Below are 17,362 nucleotides of genomic sequence, written 5' to 3' on the forward strand. Positions count from 1 at the left end.
CCTTCGGGGCAGAGGGTGAGAGGACAGCAGGACAGCGGAGTGGCTGAGCAGTCAACCCTCAGGCTGGGGCTCAGTCAGAGCCCCTGACAGCACCTCTGTGAGGCATGCTGGCCGGAGTGCCTGGGGGACACCCAGGATACCAGCCCTTGGGCTTCCAGCAGGGCCGCTGGCCACATACCTCCAGCTCAGGGAGAATGAGGGTTTGTATGGCTTTCTCCCAGCTCTTTCTCTGCTCTCTGGTTGACAGCCTTGCATCGAAACCAAAAGTGCCTGCCAGGAAACATGAAGGGTTACCCACAGAACGGAAAGCACAGCAGCCCCATGAACAGGACCTAAAGGTGACCAAGTTGCACTCCTTTTCAGGGATGGGCAGGGCTCATCTTCCTAAATTAACCTGAACACTTAAAAATGGTCCTTGCTGCTCCCGCCAACCCCATGATCTTTGCGAAGATACAAATAAAAATAAAATAAAGTCAAATCTCAGTGCCAGAGAACCATTTTACTAAGTTATGTTACGGAACTTTCCTTTTTACGGATTTCAGTTTTAAAAATGGGAACATTAGCTGAGTGACCACATGGTTTGTAGCCTACTTTTCCATCCAGCGAACTGCAGACATGTCAACACGGCCAGGTAGCCCTGGACAGCCATGTCCTTAGGAAAAGCAGAAGGACCCGCAGACAAGCCAGGGGTCCAAGGAGGACAAGTCCCCACAGATCACCAGACACTGGTTTCTTGATGGTGATGACTCACATATCGCCCGTCCTGGACCATACATGTCCCTCGTGCAGCAGGGGCGCTGCACACCAGGCTGGCTTTTGAAAGTGCAAAGCCTCCCCCCATGCACGCACAGGGAACACCCCTGTGCACACGACCACACAGGTGTCACGGGTCTGAACGTGGTAGGGGAAACGCAAGCTGAGCCGAGCTGTCCTCCTGTGCTCTCTTCCACGGGCCTCTCCCGGCTTCCCTTTATCTGACTCCGCATCGCCGCCCTCCACTACCCCCTGCCCCTTGCCAGCCCTTGCGCTCACTCCATCCAATGCGGTGGTGCTGGCCTGGGAGAAGGCTGCAGAGCACCAGATGCACCACGGTGACGGTCTCATCGGCGGTCTTCCCCAGCGTCCTTGTCAGCTGCTGCAGGTCGCTGCGGATGTGCTGCTGCAGGAAGCCTCTGGGGTCCTGCACCGGGGGCTTGATGATGTTCAGGAGAGCCTGTGAGGGCGAGACACACGAGCTCGTGTGGGGAGCCGGCGCACCCGCGCGGGCCTCGGGCAGGGACGCCAGCACCAAGGCAGAGGCCGCGTCTCAGAGGAGGCTCGTGTGGTGGCAGGAGCACCGCTCAGAGAAGGCAGAGGAGGCAGAGCAGCAGGAGTGACCGGCCTGGGAGCGACTGCCTGGGACATCGTCAGCGCGGACAGTCTGGCGGCTCTGTTCTTAACTCCTCCGAACCCATCTCTCAACCACGTCTTCCTTCATCAAGATGCGTAAGAAATAACACGGAGGACATGGGGAGCTGGAGAGAAGGGAGTTGAGGGAAACCGGAGGGGGAGTCGAACCATGAGAGACTGTGGACTCTGAAAAACAACCTGAGGGTTTTGAAGGGGCGGGGCTGGGAGGCTGGGGGAGCCTGGTGGGGGGTATCAAGGAGGGCACGGACTGCATGGAGCACTGGGTGTGGTGCATAAACAATGAATTCTGGAACACTGAAAAGAAATTAAAAGAAAAAAGATGCATGTTCATAACCTTACGTGGGAATGGCCTCACCAGACTCGTTAAAGCTACGCTGTGTACAAAGCCCCAGATAAAAGAATCTCAAAGCCTTAACGTTCGCTATCACAGTGAATCCACTCAGAGAAGACAGTGTGTTTCCTCCCAGAGCGACAGTGAAGAAGTAGGTAACGCCAGGGTTACGGGAGCCTCTCCGCTCCTGGGTGCGTGCAGTCATGGGGTGCTCATTTAAGATGGACTTTAGGGGTGTCTGGGTGGCTCACTCGGTTGAGCGTCTGTCTCTTGGTTTTGGCTCAGGTCATGATCTCAGGGCTGTGGGATGGAGCCCCAGGTCAGGCTCTCTGCTCAGTGTGGAGTCTGCCTGGGGTTCTCCCTCTCCCTCTACCCTTCCCCTCTGTGCCCTCTGTCCAAATCAATAAATAAAATGGACTTTATGTAACGTGATGGGTAGTTCCCCAACACCGTCATATGCCACAGTGGGGAAAGGAGGACGTGTGAATGTTCCACTGTTTGGTGGCTTAGGGAACAGTGACAGAGGAGATGTCCTAATCCACAGGAGGTGGCCAGCACTCTGCAGACAAAAGGACTCACTGAAAAATCTACAGTGGGTTGTTCAAAATGAGCGAGCAGACACAGAGCCTGGCGGGAACAGGCCGTACTGTACCTGAGGGCTCTGAGCGGCTCCCAGGAGCAGGGCCAGGTGAGTGAGCAGCCGGACGAGCAGGAAGACCACTGGGGACAGCTCTCGGTCAGACACCACGGCCTCGCCTCTGGACAGCGGGGCTCCCAGCACATGGCCTGTCTGGGTTCTGTCTGTGCTGTTACTGGACGAGAGAAGACAGCGGGGAGACGGAAGGTGGTCATCTTTCCTCAGCGCCAGGGGCACACCCCAGATTCCTGGGAGTTGGAGACGAGGATCGCCATTTTGAAGAAAATGGCATTCCAGGACTTGTCCTCATAAACCCAGACATCTCGCCTCAGCGTCTTCCATCCGGCCTCCCCCTTCTGTCTGAACACAGCCCACAACATTCTCAGTGTGAAACAGCTGAACCGAGTGGCTATCTGTGCGATCCCAGGGCCATGTGTCAGGCCAAGGTCTGCACCTGCTTTTCCCACTGAAATCATCATGGGGAGGGGAGCAGGCAGGCTAAGGATGGCCAGAGTTCGGGACGGGTGACATCAACATCAGGACGTGTGTGTATCGATCTCATTTTTCCAAACTGAAAACTACGACTGAAGGCCCGGCGAAGGATTTCATATCACACCCAGGTGGGAGGCGCAGTATGAGAGACACATTCTGTTGCAAAAATACTGGAGGTTCTAGAACTTCCTGAAGGTTTGTGAAGAAAACAGCCTAGAGTATTTTAAACTATAACAGTCCTAAAAGAGCCACAATGTATAATGGCCAGGGGTAGGCCCCACCTGCCACCTGGAGGAGCACGGGGAGCCATGCTCATCTCGAGGGAACGCTGGGACATGGACAACAGTTATGCGTGTGGATTCTGGAGTGTCTGGTGAGAAGGACCATGTCTCCTTAGCATCCCACAAACAGTGGAGGAAGCTAAGAGGGTTTACAAGTGAGACAGTGTGAGCTCAGATAGACAAAAACCCAATTTGTGCCTTCGTGGACTTCAGTGTCCCTCTGAATCCGGTCACATGTGAACGGAGCACATTTCTACAGGGCCATGGCCCAAGCGCACACGGAGGACATCTGGATAAGACATTTGAACGTGTGGTCTGCTTTACATTTAAGAGCCCAGTCGGCCAACAGCAGATCAGATCCCTCACTGGGACATGACTGCAGGGACCTCGGCGCTGAGATCCAACGTGACACAGGCCCAAATGCACAGTAGTAACTAACACTGCACTCAGGAGCACTGCGTCCTCTGGGATCGAGACAGCCTGAACACCGGTGGTTTGATCACTTAGAAAAGAAATACGCTCTTACATACTTGACAACTTGAAATCCAGTCTCGGGTTTGTGATTAATCCCTCCAATTACGGCCCCGCAGTCAACACAGCGGCTCTGTTCCATGGGCCTGCCACACTGGGACAAAGACAAAGGTGCCCCTGCTCAGTTTCAGAGGAGGCGTGCTTCATGCACAGACGCCACCCTGCAGACCCATCCACGTGCAGCACACGGACTGTTTGCTCTACTGGGAGCACGTGCCAGCGGCTGCAGGAGCCCCACGACACAGGGCAGATGCTCCATGCAAATATGGCGCATGGGAGTAATTGTGGACTTTTTAAGCAGGAGAGACCACTCCCAGACACTTTGCAGACAAACACATAAGGAGCCTTCCTTCCTCAGGCTCACTGCTCTTCCCCGCCCCCCTGACCACCACACCGCAGCTTCATCATAGCGCCCGGAGACTACCGTAGCCTCCAAACGTAATTCCTGAACTCAGTTCAGACTTTTTTAATTTAAAAAAGAAAAAAAGGTAACCGTATGATTTGCTCCTTCCAAAACCTCATTTTTCCAAATCTGGTTGTGGGCTGCTGTATACTGTGAATCACAGCCCATAACAGGCCAAACCAGCCTCAAGCCCCAGGCCTCAAACCGTCGGAGTGGAGTGCTCTCCCCACGTTGTGGAGGAGGAAGTGGGCCAACCTGAGAAATGTGCAGTGTATGTAGTCGTGCTTCCTCCTCTATGTCTCTCATTTACTTTGTTCAATTCCACAGCCTGCTGCTGGGCTAGCCGAGGAGACAGTGCCAAGGGCCCTGCCGGCTGCTGGGGGATGCAGAGGGGAGGCACACACAGATCTCTCCACGGGGCTGATCATCCAGGGTCTCTTTTCCCATCCTGCGGCGTCTAGAGCACACCTGTAATCCCACCTATGGCCCAGTCAACCCCTTGCGTATGTCACTGACCCCATGCGGCCGTGGCTGGAAAGGATGGCTAGCAGCCATTTTGTCTCCTAGAGGAACTTGGGCCGTGTCTGGACACATTTCTGGTTGTCCCCCTTGTTGTCCCCCTTGTGACCTGTGGAGCTCCTGGCCTCTGGGAGTTGAGACCAGGCATGCCTACCACAGCCCACAGTGCTCAGCCCCACGATACAGAGGGAGGTCTGCAGGCCTTCCACACCATTTAGATGTGTGGATGGAGCATCGTAAACAGCCCTGAAAAGAGTTTCTGTTCTCTAGAAGGTCACGACCCTCATTAACCCCTTCCTCTAAGATCTAGAGGAATAAACGTTTGAGCCCTGCAAACACCACCCTAAATACCGAGACTTACCTCTCCCACAGTGCACGGGTGACCATTGGGACACACTGTTAAAAGAACAACAGGAGACGCGTGGGCTGGTGAGGTTTTACCTGATGACCCAAGGCAGAGAAGGAAAGCCAACACCCTCCTCTCCAGCCTAACCAAACCGAGACATGGAGTAGGGGCCGAGGACATTACAGAGAACAATGTGTAGCTTCACCTGACAGAGCAGGAAAACACTCCATCACAGCCTCCTGAAAGGGCCGTCTGGGAGGCAGCACTGGCTTATTTCATACTCTTTAACTTTTTGTTTTTAAAGAGCGTGGGTTCTTAAAAAAGATTTTATTTCCTTATTTATTATATCGAGAGAAAGAGCGCGCGCGTGCGTGTGCGCAAGTGGGGGAGGGGCAGAGGCCGAGGGCGAATCTCAAGCAGACTCCTGCTGAGTGGGGGCGAGGCGGGACTAGATCCCGGGATCCTGAGATCACCTCTCAGCTGAAACCAAGAGTGGGACGCTTCACCAACTGAGCCACCCAGGCGCCCCAAGAGCATGTTTTATCATGACTTTTACAATTCGTTTAAAAGGGTTATTTGCTCAGAGGCACCTGACTAGCTCAGTGGGAGGAGTACGTGACTCTTGATCTTGGAATTGCGGGTTCCAGCCGCATGTTAGGTGTAGAGATTACGAAATAAATAAATAAGCTAACCTAAAAAAAAAGAGAGAGAGAGAAACAGGAAAGGCCTTGCTTTGTCTATTTAAAAAAATAAATAAATATTAAAAAAAAAGAAAGATTGTTTCTCAGACAACAGCAAAGTTTACGTAAAGTATGGGTTACATTACTTGGATTCCTAGCTCTATTATTTCAAAAACAATTATCTTTGGGTCACAAACAGCCGAGCGGACCCATGCCTGAGCTGCTGGCTGGGCTCACATGCAGACCCTCCCCCGGGACGGGACTTGGGAAGGCCCTGACGCATGCCCTCTGCAGTCAGCAGGGCGCCCTGTGCTGCAAAAGTCCTGATGGTGGGCCAGGGCAGGAGTCTGGGACCTTGAGGCACAAACCACAGGGACCCCAGCTCAAAGCACCGAGGACGGTGATCGTGTGTCAGAACCTGACACTTACCATACCAGCGGAGTCCTTCCAGACCCTTCCAGTTCCGAGCTTGAGCCAGCAAGTCTTCAGGCATCGTTGGAAGATAAGCACTCTGAAAAGGCAGGAAAGCAGAGAAGGCTTCAGGAAGGTGAGAGACTGGGCGGGCTGCCAGTGCCCTGAGGCGACAAGATGCATTCTGGGCTCTCCCTCTTCTCCACCGGCAAGTTCTCCACCGGGAAAGCAGAACGAGGGCTCTCACCGTCACCACGGATTCGGGCATCAGGAGGGACAGAGGCAGAGAGAGGAGCCATGCGACACACAGGCCACCAGGGACAGACCACAGGAGAAACCACACCCCGGTCTTACCACCATGTCCGCTGGGGAGAAGGCCAGGTTCTGCAGGGGCTCTAAGAAGTGGCTGTGTCCACACAGGAGGACGACCGCAGTGTGAATAACCAGTTCTGCCACTGGGCCCTCGAGGCTGCTGTCCCCAGCACCTGCCCTCAGCAGGGGGAGTGTGTTGGTCACGAGGGATGTCGCAAAATGCCTCATGTCTGGAGAAGACAGGACCTTGCTTTCCTCGATGAACTTGTGTAGAACCTCACATTGCTGATGGGAAAAACGTTTTAGCATTGAAAAATGTATCAGAGAAGAATGTGATGTGAAGACAAACAGTTGCTTTCAAGTCAGGCATACATGTGACTACTGAGCAGATATGGAGGGAATGCGGCTGGGGTGGCGGGGGGAGGGGACATGGGGGGGGGCGCGACTGCCCAGACCGGAGCACTTCCCCTGCCAGCACAGCCTCCCACCCTCCAGGACTAGCTCTAACAGTTTCTCACGTTCTTGACTTTGTTTTTCATCGTAATTCTGAAAGTTCTGGGTGACACAGCAAGTCGTCCTCCACATAAGCTAGTTGGGGACACCGGGGGCTTAGCTGGCTGAGCGGTGGACTCTGGATTTGAGCTCAGGTCATGGTCTCAGGGTCATGAGATCGAGTCCTACACTGGGCTCCCGGCTCAGCGCAGAGTTGGCTTCAGAGTCGCCCTCTGCCCCTCCCCCACCCTCTAAAATAAATAAATCTTAGAAGAAAGTAAGTTGAGAACTTCTAACCTAGATAAAAAGAAAAATTATGGGCAAAATGTGCTTGTGGCTTTTACTTCCCTTTAGAAAAGTGCTTCAAGATACGGAGACTGTGGGCACCCGCCGGAACGCGGACACTCACCTCTGGCTTAGGGTGGAGGTTTGTGTTGCGGAATCGGTACAGAGTGGTGACCTCTCTGTAGAGCGCCAGCAGGAAGTGGGCCGCCTGCCGTGGGCCAGGGTTCCCGCAGACCTGAACAAGAAGTGGGGACCCCGGTGAGGCTTCCAGCCGTGGCACACATCCGCCTCAGGGCCGGAGTCCCTTCCCGCAACCCGGACGCCCGCCACCCTGCACCTCAGACCGTGAGGCTCATAAACATTCTGCCGTGAAACACAGTGCATGTTGATCAGATCACTTAGGACACAAGTAACGGATATCACCATCTATTTTCCCGACCACTTCATTCCTTGAAACTTCTGAGCATAAAGAGGCTATTTATTTACTTTCTCACTTCCCGGCACAGTGCCAGAGTAAATAGGGACTCAAAGAGGAAGCAAGACCAGAACTGCCTGAAGATTAGATACTAAAAACCCTGCCGTCTGTGAAAATCAACACCCCCATCCGGGCGGCCAGGAATCCTGAATGTGCATGGGAAGCAATCTCAGTGCTGCCGGCGGGTCTGCCCTCAGGGTGACGTTGGAGGGAGGGAGGCTCCAGCTGGGTCTCAAAGGAAATAACACCCGGGAGCACTCAGGAGGGAGCTGCTGACGGCTGTGGCCTGGCAGGTCAGCACAATGGAGCAAATCTGTCCCCTAACTCCGTCGCTGACGGCCTCCTGTCTCAGCTAGGCACGCTGAGGCTGTGGACACATGATGCCCAACATGGCACGTTGCCCGGGGGTGCCTCTTCCGCTGGGTCATTCGACACAAACGCGGCTGTTTGGTCCGGAAGGAGACTTGGGGGCTGTCGTACCATCGCACCAGCCACAGCAGCCAAGGGCTTGCACTCGAGCAGGGCTCTGCCCACCGCGTCCCGAAGAGCCTTATACTCATCACCGTGCACCAGGTACGGATCGACCTGGCTTGCGTGATCCTCCTGCAAAGGCCAGGAACACAGAGGTTAATCACAGGGGAGGGATGAGGGCAGCACAAGTAAAGAACCATCTGGAAAGGTAAAGGACTGGGTAAGCGTCAGAGATCCAGCCCTGGGCATGATAGTCCCCTGCTGTGTTGGGAGGTGCCTCCCCCTTGCCCAGTGAAGGGGTGAGCAGGTGAGAAACTGGGGGAGGAGACAGCGGCGATCCTGTCGCTGCATCCTGTTTCCATTGAGAGCAGAGACCAGACACAAGTGACTGCTGTCAGCAGTCAGCTGACACTGTCAGCTCCCACCAGGAGGGAGAAAGAAAGTCAGGATTTTGGTGCAATTGTTGTACCCCCAGGAAAGGACTAGAGAGGGGCCCCCAAGCATAAACTGCTCCTGTTCTATTATTCTCATTCTCGTGCCTCCTGTCTGCTGAAGAGAGAAAGGACTTTTGCAAGCTGAATTCCTTTTTTTTTTTTTTTTTTAGAAGATTTTATTTGTCAGAGAAAGACAGCGAGAAAGAGCACAGGAGCAGGGGGCAGAGGCAGAGGCAAAGGGAGAAGCAGACTCCCTGCTGACCAGTGCAGGGCTCGATCCCAGGAGCCGGGGATCCTGACCTGAGCTGAAGGCCGACGTCCAACCGACCGAACCCCTCAGATGCTTCAACCTGAGTTGCTTTTAATTTGCCGAAAGCAAAAGCCACAGAATCATTCTTGGGCTTTCCCCACGTCAGACTAGGTCAGAAGTGAAGCCTTAAAGAAGCCTTTCTGCACGCAGGTGACAGGCCAGAAGCGCACGCACACCCTGTCCCCCACGCCCGGCGGCCGGCGTGGGGTGCCGCAGTGGAGACACAAGGGGCCAGTGCAGCCACGGTGGCGGGGGCGGGCGCGGGGTCAGGTGTCCTCACCTGCTGCACCACGGCCTCCTGAGGGAGCATCCACTGCGCCGGCTGGCCCTGTCCGCAGAGGCGCTGCACCCACTCCATCCCTCGCTGGCTGGCGAGCTTCCTCACCAGGTACACGCGGTGCCAGTCGTTCCTCCCTTGCCTGCAGAAGCGCTCTACCTGCTGCAGGAAGCGCAGCTTCTCCCCGGCCAGCTCTGCGGAGCCCACGCGAGAGGTGAGCGACGCTGGCTGAGCAGACCCGCGGCCCGCCCACCCGAGACATGAAGTCAGGCCAAAGGCACGTGCCCCGGTCGCCAGGAGCTCACAGCGAACAAACCGGTCGCGGAGAAAGGGGACATGGTAGAAACGGGGTCACCCTGGGAATGCCCCGAATGCCTAAATCATGGGTCTCTGAGCCTGGGGTAAAGACAGGTGCCGAAGGAGACCTGCCTGAGCCCTCCTGAAGCTCGCTGAGGACATCGGACGCTCTGTCCAGACACAGGCGGACCCTGGCCGTCTCCTGCAGGTACTCCACGGACGCCTCGTTGGCCGGCTCCAGGCTGTGCCGCCACAAGCAGGTCTGCAGGAAGACCCCCTCCTCCCGCAGGTATGCCGGCTCCTCGCTGGCAGACAGACCGCTGGCCTTCTCGTACAGTGAATCCTAGGGGACAAAGAACCAGGGAAAAAAGGATGATCCTTTCAGCAGGCACACCCCCAACCTTCCCAAATCTCCACACTGAGACGGTGGAGAACAAGACAGAAATACCGTAAGTGTGAGGGTAACTATTGAATCATGGCAAGAGAACATCCCCTTTTACGGGATGGGGCAAGAAGGCGTAGAGAAAACGTATGGAAAAAAAACATGTCCTATGATCTAATTTTCTCACACACCTGGTAAAATTTTGGGAAGTAAAAAAATAGGGAAAATAAAAAGGAAAAGCCATCATAGGCTTGCCAGCTGGAGATGAGCACAGTTAAGTCGGGGGGCACGTTTCTGTTCTCTAGCCCAGGCCCAAGCGTGGCAGGACACACGACCGCGAGGCACAGAAGCCAGGCTGCGGAGACCCCCTGTGTGTGCACGCCACAGCACATCTGTTCCTTTCCCTGATGAAAATCATCTCCTGCAAATTTCCAGAGACCCTTTTCCACGGAGTCAACCACATGGTGCGGGAGTTTGGGGGCGTGGTGCTGGCAGGTGCAGCGTGCTCACCTCCAGACAGCTGCTGAACAGGATGTACAGCTCGGTTTTATCTTCGGCGAGCAGGGCCTTCTCCTCCAACAGCAACAAGTAAGCCTGGATGTAATCTTTTACTTCTTGGAAACTACGGAAAGAAAAATGGGGTACCTGGTGGTCTCATTGTACCAGAGAGAGAGAGAGAGAGAGAGAGAGAGAGAGAATCTCTCTACCTACCTGCCTATCCATCTCCATCTCCCTATATAAATATAACCACATAAATATGTACAACCAGCTCCTAACAACATCTTACTGAAAATATTTCATTATTTATTTATTTTTAAAGATTTTATTTATTCATTTGACAGAGAGAGAGTGTGAGCACAAACAAAGGGAACAGGAGGCAGAGGGAGAAGCAGGCTTCCTGAGCAGGGAGCCCAATGCGGGGCTGGATCCCAGGATCCGGAGATTGTGACCTAAGCTGAAGGCAGATCTCAACCGACTAAGCCACCCAGGCACCCCCTTTGGAGCATTTCTTGGAGCGTCTTGATTTTGCCATCACCTCAAAGAATGCTGTCAGGTCAGAGCACAGGCCGAGTGTACACAGTATCCTTGGAAAGAAGCTTCTGAACACAGATCAGCTCCCTAAGAATTTTCTAGAATAGCATAATTTTACAAGACTGCTGAGCACTGGCACCATAGGGACTTCTCTGTCCATTCACAGGATCAGAGAAACTGAAACACTGAAACGAGATGTCGGTGGCATGCAGGACCACGAGGACGAGGGGACATTCTCAGCAGCCCCTGGGTCACAGGACTAGGCAGCTGTGTGAGGAGGCTCAGAACTGCCGGTTCCTGCACATGTGCCCGCACGCGTCCCACTACCTCGCTCCTCTCTCTGAAATCTGCTTCGTCCTTGCTAACAGGGCACTTGTGGGGATGATGAACTCGCGTGCCCACGGGGGAAGCACAGAACCAGTACAGAAAAAGAAACAGGCGGTCCCTCCTGGAAACGCCACCCGGGACCGTGTACTGCCTACCCGTTCAGCCAAGCATGCTTGGCAGCAAAGCAGCAGCCAACAGGAGGGAAGCAGGAGGCGAGGCTTTCTAGAAGCAAAGCCCAGGCTAGCTGTGCTCACCTGTACTTCAACAGCAGTTTCAGGACCACCGAGCGGATGACCGGGGTCTTGTCCACAACGTCGTCGAACGGAGACAGAGATTTTGTGTGCTCGCGGGGCCCTGAAACCAGAGGGAGAGAGGCGGCTCGTGTTCCCACCAGCCACAGGAAGCGAGACGAGGACGTGGATTTTCAGGTGCACACGAAGCAAGCGGCTTACTTTGGGAAGTGCCTTTTAAGAGCTTCTTTTGTACGAAGAGTAAACCGAGCAGAGCGTCGATCACCTCCTTCTGTGGCGGACGGTTGTCTCTGAAGCACACGGTGGAGACCAGGTCCAGGAAGAAACTGTTGCAGAGCTGTCGGACGCAGGCGTGTTTCCGGACAGCCTCCCTTGGGGACGGTTGGAACACACGGTGAACGGGCTTGCCGAGCGCGCTCCTGCACGCGCAGCGCTTCGGGATTTACATGGCCGTCTGTGTTGTTCAGTAAAAAGATGCAACCGTCCCCTACACTGATGGAGCTGCGCGCACAGCCATCTGACGATGCGCAGACTCGTGTCTTTCCAGGAACACTTTGGTCCTCGGGACTAGCCAGCGATACCCTTTCATCCTGAAGTCTGCAAAGATCCTGCGCCCCATGCTGGCCTTGTGCTCCCCTTTCAGGAGGCGGGGAGCCACTGCTGCAGCGGAGCCGAAGGCCGCTGAGCCCACCGAGTCTCCGCTCGCTTCCACGCCTGCTCTGAAGAACGAGGCCAGACAGGAGCTAGCTTTGCCCTCAAGTCTCTGGAGCCAAACCGGCTGTGCCCTCAACTCCCTGGGTATCCTGCGGTGCTTTTACCGCACTGAGGACTTTCTGCGTTATCTCCTCTATCGTGTTCCCTCCCACATCTGTGCTTGGGGGTGTCTTGTGGAGGGAATAATTTTGAGACACTAGGGGTCTATGAAGGTGGCAGTCTCTCTTGGATGGTGCTCCAAAGTCAGGTTCGTTAAGGTTAGTACAGTTTATATATTTTTTTAAAAAAGATTTTATTTATTTATTTGACAGACAGAGAGATCACAAGCAGGCAGAGAGGCAGGCAGAGAGAGAGAGGAGGAAGCAGGCTCCCCACAGAGCAGAGAGCCCAATGCAGGTCTCGATCCCAGGACCCTGGGATCATGACCTGAGCCACAAGCAGAGGCTTTAACCCACTGAGCCACCCAGGTGCCCCAATACAGTTTATATTAATAAGTAGATTAATAAGTTTATGTTTCTGAAGTTTATGTACTTGCCAAAAAAGGGAAGACCTAGAAGAGAAAGGGTGATTTACCTGTGCTCCTGGGACACAGCTAGGGAGTAGTCTTCTGGCAAGTCTGTTAAACAATAGGGGCATCTCATCTGCCCTAGGGTAAGACAGGACTTGACGCAGGTTAAGCAGAACACATGGTCACAGGGCAGGCAGACCGGATCCTGGGCGTCCCCCAGGCAGATGGGGCATGGCTGGATCTCAACCCTAGAATCCATGGAGAGGCACCAGCTCTGAAGCAGAGAAGCTGGCCACAGGCAGCTCCAGACCCCACTCACACAGTGCTCCCCACCACAGTGATCTCCAACCAAAGGTCTCACCTGGCGAGGGTCTTGCTGGCCTGGTCCTTGCACTCACGTAGAGTACGCATCACTGCGACAAAAGGCCTGTATGTCTTGATGTCGGAGTCATCCTGCAGATGCTGATGGAGAGAGGGGCAATGACCAGGAGGATGACAAGCCATGAGTACGGGCAAAGGTTAGCCAGGCAAGACCACTTTCCCCGGGCAAACCAGGGCACACCTCAGGTATCCCCCGGCTGCTGGGCTGTGGGACCATCAGGTCAGCCTGTAGGGCAAGGCCCTTCTGTTTCTAGCAGTTTCTTTGGCTTTGAATGCCCTTTTTCATTATGCTGCATTTGGGGGGAGGATGGGATTTGCCACTTCTGATTCTGCCCTCTTCCTCTCTCTTTCTCAGGTTCACACTTCTCCCACTAGGAGATCATTCAAACTTCATTTTATTTAATGTCTTTTTAAAAAATTTTAATTATTTGAGACAGAGACAGAGGGAAAGTACAAGAGCATGGGCAGAGGGGAGAGGCAGAAGGAGAGGGAGAAGCAGGCTCTCTGCCAAGCAGGGAGCCTGAAGCAGGGCTTGATCTCAGGACCCAGAGATTATGACCTAAGCGGAAGGCAGACGCTTCACTGACGAGCCACCCAGGCATTCTGAGACATTTCAAACTTTCAATGATAACATAATGACCGTCTGTGTAAGCATGACCTAGCCTTAAGAAATCTTGTCATTTTTGGAATATTTGTTTTAGGTTATTTTTTAAAGAAACAAAACATCCCAGACAGAGCTGTAACTTCGTATGTCCGTCCTGAAAACACGGCCCTCCTCTGCTTCCCAAAGAGGACCAGCTTCCTAAATTCCCACATCCACTATATTTGCACACGTGCATAAAGACCGTGGCGCTGCTCTGAACGTTTCCAGCCTTTGCACCAGGGATGTCACGCTGTCCGTAGGTCCAGATGACTCACGTTAGCTGCCGTATGGCGCACACTGGCGGATGCGCCAGTTACTTGTTTTCTGGTTAATGGGCATCTAGAATGTTCCCTTTGTTCTGCAGTTACAGTTCTGCACCCAGTATCCTTCCATGTGTCCACCTGAGTACACTGGTGGGAAGTTTCTCTAAAGCATGTATTTAGAAGGGGAGGCAACGGCTTCGAGGAAACACACATCTCCAGTGACACAGACAATGAGCGGGCTGCGTGCGCTTCTGGAATTTGGGGCTCAGGCATGATGTTTACAATAGATCTTTATATTTTACATGCCCTTGGGCATTATTGCCATAAAGAGACTCCCTTTCTCGTCCCGGTCTGCCAAAAGTAACTTTTTTCCAAATTATAGATTGTATTAAATTCTTTTTCTGTACCTTCTGAAATGGGCATTTAAGGTTTCACTTCTAATTTGCTACATAGCTGATAACATTTATGATTTTATGATTTTTGAGCTCTCTTTGAATTCCCAGTGTTAATTTCACTTTGAAATGATAATGTGGTTTTTTTTTTTAATATTTCGTTTACTTATCTGAGAGCGAGCGAGAGAAGGAAAGCGTGAGCCAGGGGAGTGGCACAAGGAGAAGCAGACTCCCCACTGAGCAGGGAGCCCAATGCAGGGCTCGATCCCCAGACTCTGGGACCACAACCCAAGCCAAAGGCAGACACCCAACTGACTGAGCCACCCAGGCGCCCTGAAATGATATGATTTTAATACCCTGCTAAATTTGATTTGTTCAGCAATATCCTAATTCACAAGGGACCAAAGGATTTAAACAGACTTCTCTCCAAAGATGATGCACGAATGGGCCACAAGCACATAGGAACATGACATAGGTCATCAGTTACCAGGGAGAAGCAAATCAAAGCCACCATGAGATGCCACCTCCACCACTAGGATGGCCATTACACACCAAACCACGGAAACACAGCAAGTGCTAGTGAGGATATGGAGACCCTGGAGACCTGGTGTGCGGCTGGCAGGAGTGCAATGCTGCAGCCACTGGGGAAAACCGTTCTGCGGTTCCCCAAAAAGTTAACAGACTCTCCATATGACCAGCAATTCCACTTCCAGGTAGATCTCCCGAAAGAGTCGAAAGCCTGGGCTCAGATACTCGCACACATGTTACTCCCCGTTGCCAAAAGGTGGAGATACCCGGAATGTCTGCCAGTGGACGGACGGATGAACGGAACGTGGTTCGCATGCACGGCGGACATTACTCAGGCTTAGACAGGAAGGACATCCTGACGCCTGCCACATGGATGGACCTGGAGGCCACTGTGAAGCCAGCCACTCACAAAAAGACAAGCACTGGGGGATTCCACTTGTGTGAGGTCCCTAGAGTCATCAGATCAACGAGGAGGACAGTGGGATGGTGGGCACCAGGGCTGGGAGGAGGGATGGGGAATCAGTGTTTCATGGGGACAGAGCTTCAGTTTCACAAGACGAGCGAGTTCTGGAGACAGACAGTGTGATGACTGTACAACAGGTGAGTGTGCTTGATGTCACTAATCCGTGCGCCTAAAGATGCTCAAAAAGATACATTTCATGTGACGTGTTTCTTACCACAGTGAAAAAACAGCAGCAGTCTAGTGGTTGGATGGTTGTTGGTAAGGACAGGGACGTTTCAGACTAGGAAGCCAATGGCTTTAAGATCAGCACACATCTGGTAAGACTGTCCCGTGTGACTCCGTGAGGGGCAGGTCACAGGGCAAGAGAATCTACTTCCCTACCTACATCTGTCCATCTGTCCATCCATCTATCCATGCGTCCACCCGGCCCTTCAATCAGAAACAGAACACCAATCTCTCTGCAGCTTTTGCCGCAGCCTGTGGGAGGCGCTGCTGGCTGCCGGCACAGGCTAACCAAGCAGCGGCTCTCAAAGACGGCCCCGGCGGAAGAGGAGTTGGGACCACAGGCCTCGCCAGGTTAACAACACTTCCTTCCTAGCTGGATGATGGGAGCCAGCCTTGCAGGCAATGCTTCCCCCTCCGACCGCTTGTGAGCGGCCTCAAGGCTGGCTTTGGAGGGGACAAGGAGAGCCTGAGGCCATAAAGAAGAGAGTCTTCAGGTGTGAAAATGTGTGAGAGAAGATCTCTGGCTCTGATCATTCACACCCGGATCTGACTGGGAAGAAATAATCCAGAAACCCAGTAAGTCCTGGGGTGACATCATTGCCCTGTATACCTCCCCACATACCTAGCCTGCAAAAGCCTGCATGTGTGTGTGCATGCCGGTGTGCGGGGACCTGACAACTTCTGTTTTGGCTCACCGGTCACCTTGCCATCAGGAGCCACACTGCACTGGCTGGAAGGATGGAGCGAGCCCTGGGGCCTGTGGCCAGGGACTGGGCAGAGACCGGAGAGAGGCCACAGCTGGCCTCTGTGTGGGAAGAAGGGTATCATGAGTCCTTGTCTTTTTTTTGTTTTTTTTTTTAAAGATTTTATTTATTTGATAGAGAGAGACACAGCAAGAGAGGGAACACAAGCAGGAGGAGTGGAGAAGGAGAATCAGGCCTCTCGCTGGGCAGGGAGCCCAGTGCAGGGCTAGAACCCAGGACCCTGGGATCATGACCTGAGCCAAAGGCAGACGCTTAACGACTGAGCCACCTAGGCACCCAATTTTTTTTTCTTCTTTTTTTTTGGAAAGAGGGAGGAAGGAAGGGAGATAAGCAAATCGAATTGGGTGCCCTGATGCCGATCAAGGCCTAGACACTTGGCAGAGTGAGGCTCCTGCCCTTTCTTCCTGGGCATAACTCTGGGGCAGTCAGGCTATAGGCAGACCCTCTTGTGCCTGTGGCCTTCGGGCAGAGCTGAGATGGGAAGGGCTCTCCCTGAGCTTTGTGACCGAACCATAGGCTGGGCTGCATTTCTTACCATAGGAGAAAGGTCTCAACTGGGCCATGGATACTGTCCTTGGCCAAGTTGGTCAAGTTGGCCAAGTTGGACCCCGGGGGGCAGAGCGCCAGCTTTTTCTAGAGTTCTTTCTCCACTTTTCTATCAAAAGAACCTCTAGGTCTACCTGGGCGTATGACTACACTGCCTGAGGTGTCCCTACCTGCTCTGCAGCCAGGTGAGGCTGTGACTACGTTCAGGACAGTGCGCTATGACCCACAGTGGTGCGAACTTACTCTCACCTGTGCTCTCAAAATGGGCCATGCGTCGTGTCCTGTTGAACACGACAGCCAGAAAAGCCTTCTCAGATGACAAGGCAGCGGTTGTGTAGTGAGGACAAGGGGACAAGTCAGAGGGGCGGGGGCACATGACGGGGGGCCTGCCGCCACCCCGGAATGCTCAGGCTCACAGGACCATATGAGAAGCAGGCTTTTGTTTTGTTCTGCCACTGATACTCTGGTCACCAAGGAGGAGACTGGCTCCTGGTGTCCATGTCAGCCTCCGTGGAGTGTGCCCCTGCGTGTTAGAGCCTGGACAGCTAC

At 53.6% G+C, this 17,362-nt stretch overlaps 1 protein-coding gene across 1 annotated transcript in view; it reads right to left on the reverse strand.

Moving 5' to 3' along the window:
• Window positions 1–17,362, reverse strand: part of RNF213 (ring finger protein 213) — a 101,359-nt gene that overhangs the window by 6,890 nt on the left and 77,107 nt on the right. Inside the window, exons 44-59 of the mRNA XM_032870432.1 lie at window positions 12,970–13,070; window positions 12,674–12,856; window positions 11,588–11,757; window positions 11,390–11,489; window positions 10,287–10,398; window positions 9,527–9,737; window positions 9,101–9,291; window positions 8,086–8,208; window positions 7,255–7,365; window positions 6,396–6,638; window positions 6,060–6,141; window positions 4,966–5,000; window positions 3,682–3,776; window positions 2,394–2,553; window positions 1,033–1,213; window positions 179–270 (exon numbers count right to left, since the gene is read on the reverse strand). Of these exons, the coding sequence (XP_032726323.1) occupies window positions 179–270; window positions 1,033–1,213; window positions 2,394–2,553; window positions 3,682–3,776; window positions 4,966–5,000; window positions 6,060–6,141; window positions 6,396–6,638; window positions 7,255–7,365; window positions 8,086–8,208; window positions 9,101–9,291; window positions 9,527–9,737; window positions 10,287–10,398; window positions 11,390–11,489; window positions 11,588–11,757; window positions 12,674–12,856; window positions 12,970–13,070 (2,190 nt within the window). The remainder of the gene's footprint in view (window positions 1–178; window positions 271–1,032; window positions 1,214–2,393; window positions 2,554–3,681; window positions 3,777–4,965; window positions 5,001–6,059; window positions 6,142–6,395; window positions 6,639–7,254; window positions 7,366–8,085; window positions 8,209–9,100; window positions 9,292–9,526; window positions 9,738–10,286; window positions 10,399–11,389; window positions 11,490–11,587; window positions 11,758–12,673; window positions 12,857–12,969; window positions 13,071–17,362) is intronic.

This window comes from Lontra canadensis, unplaced genomic scaffold (genome assembly GCF_010015895.1).
Source record: "Lontra canadensis isolate GAN:19392208 unplaced genomic scaffold, GSC_riverotter_1.0 scaffold41, whole genome shotgun sequence".
In the NCBI taxonomy this organism is placed as follows: domain Eukaryota; kingdom Metazoa; phylum Chordata; class Mammalia; order Carnivora; family Mustelidae; genus Lontra; species Lontra canadensis.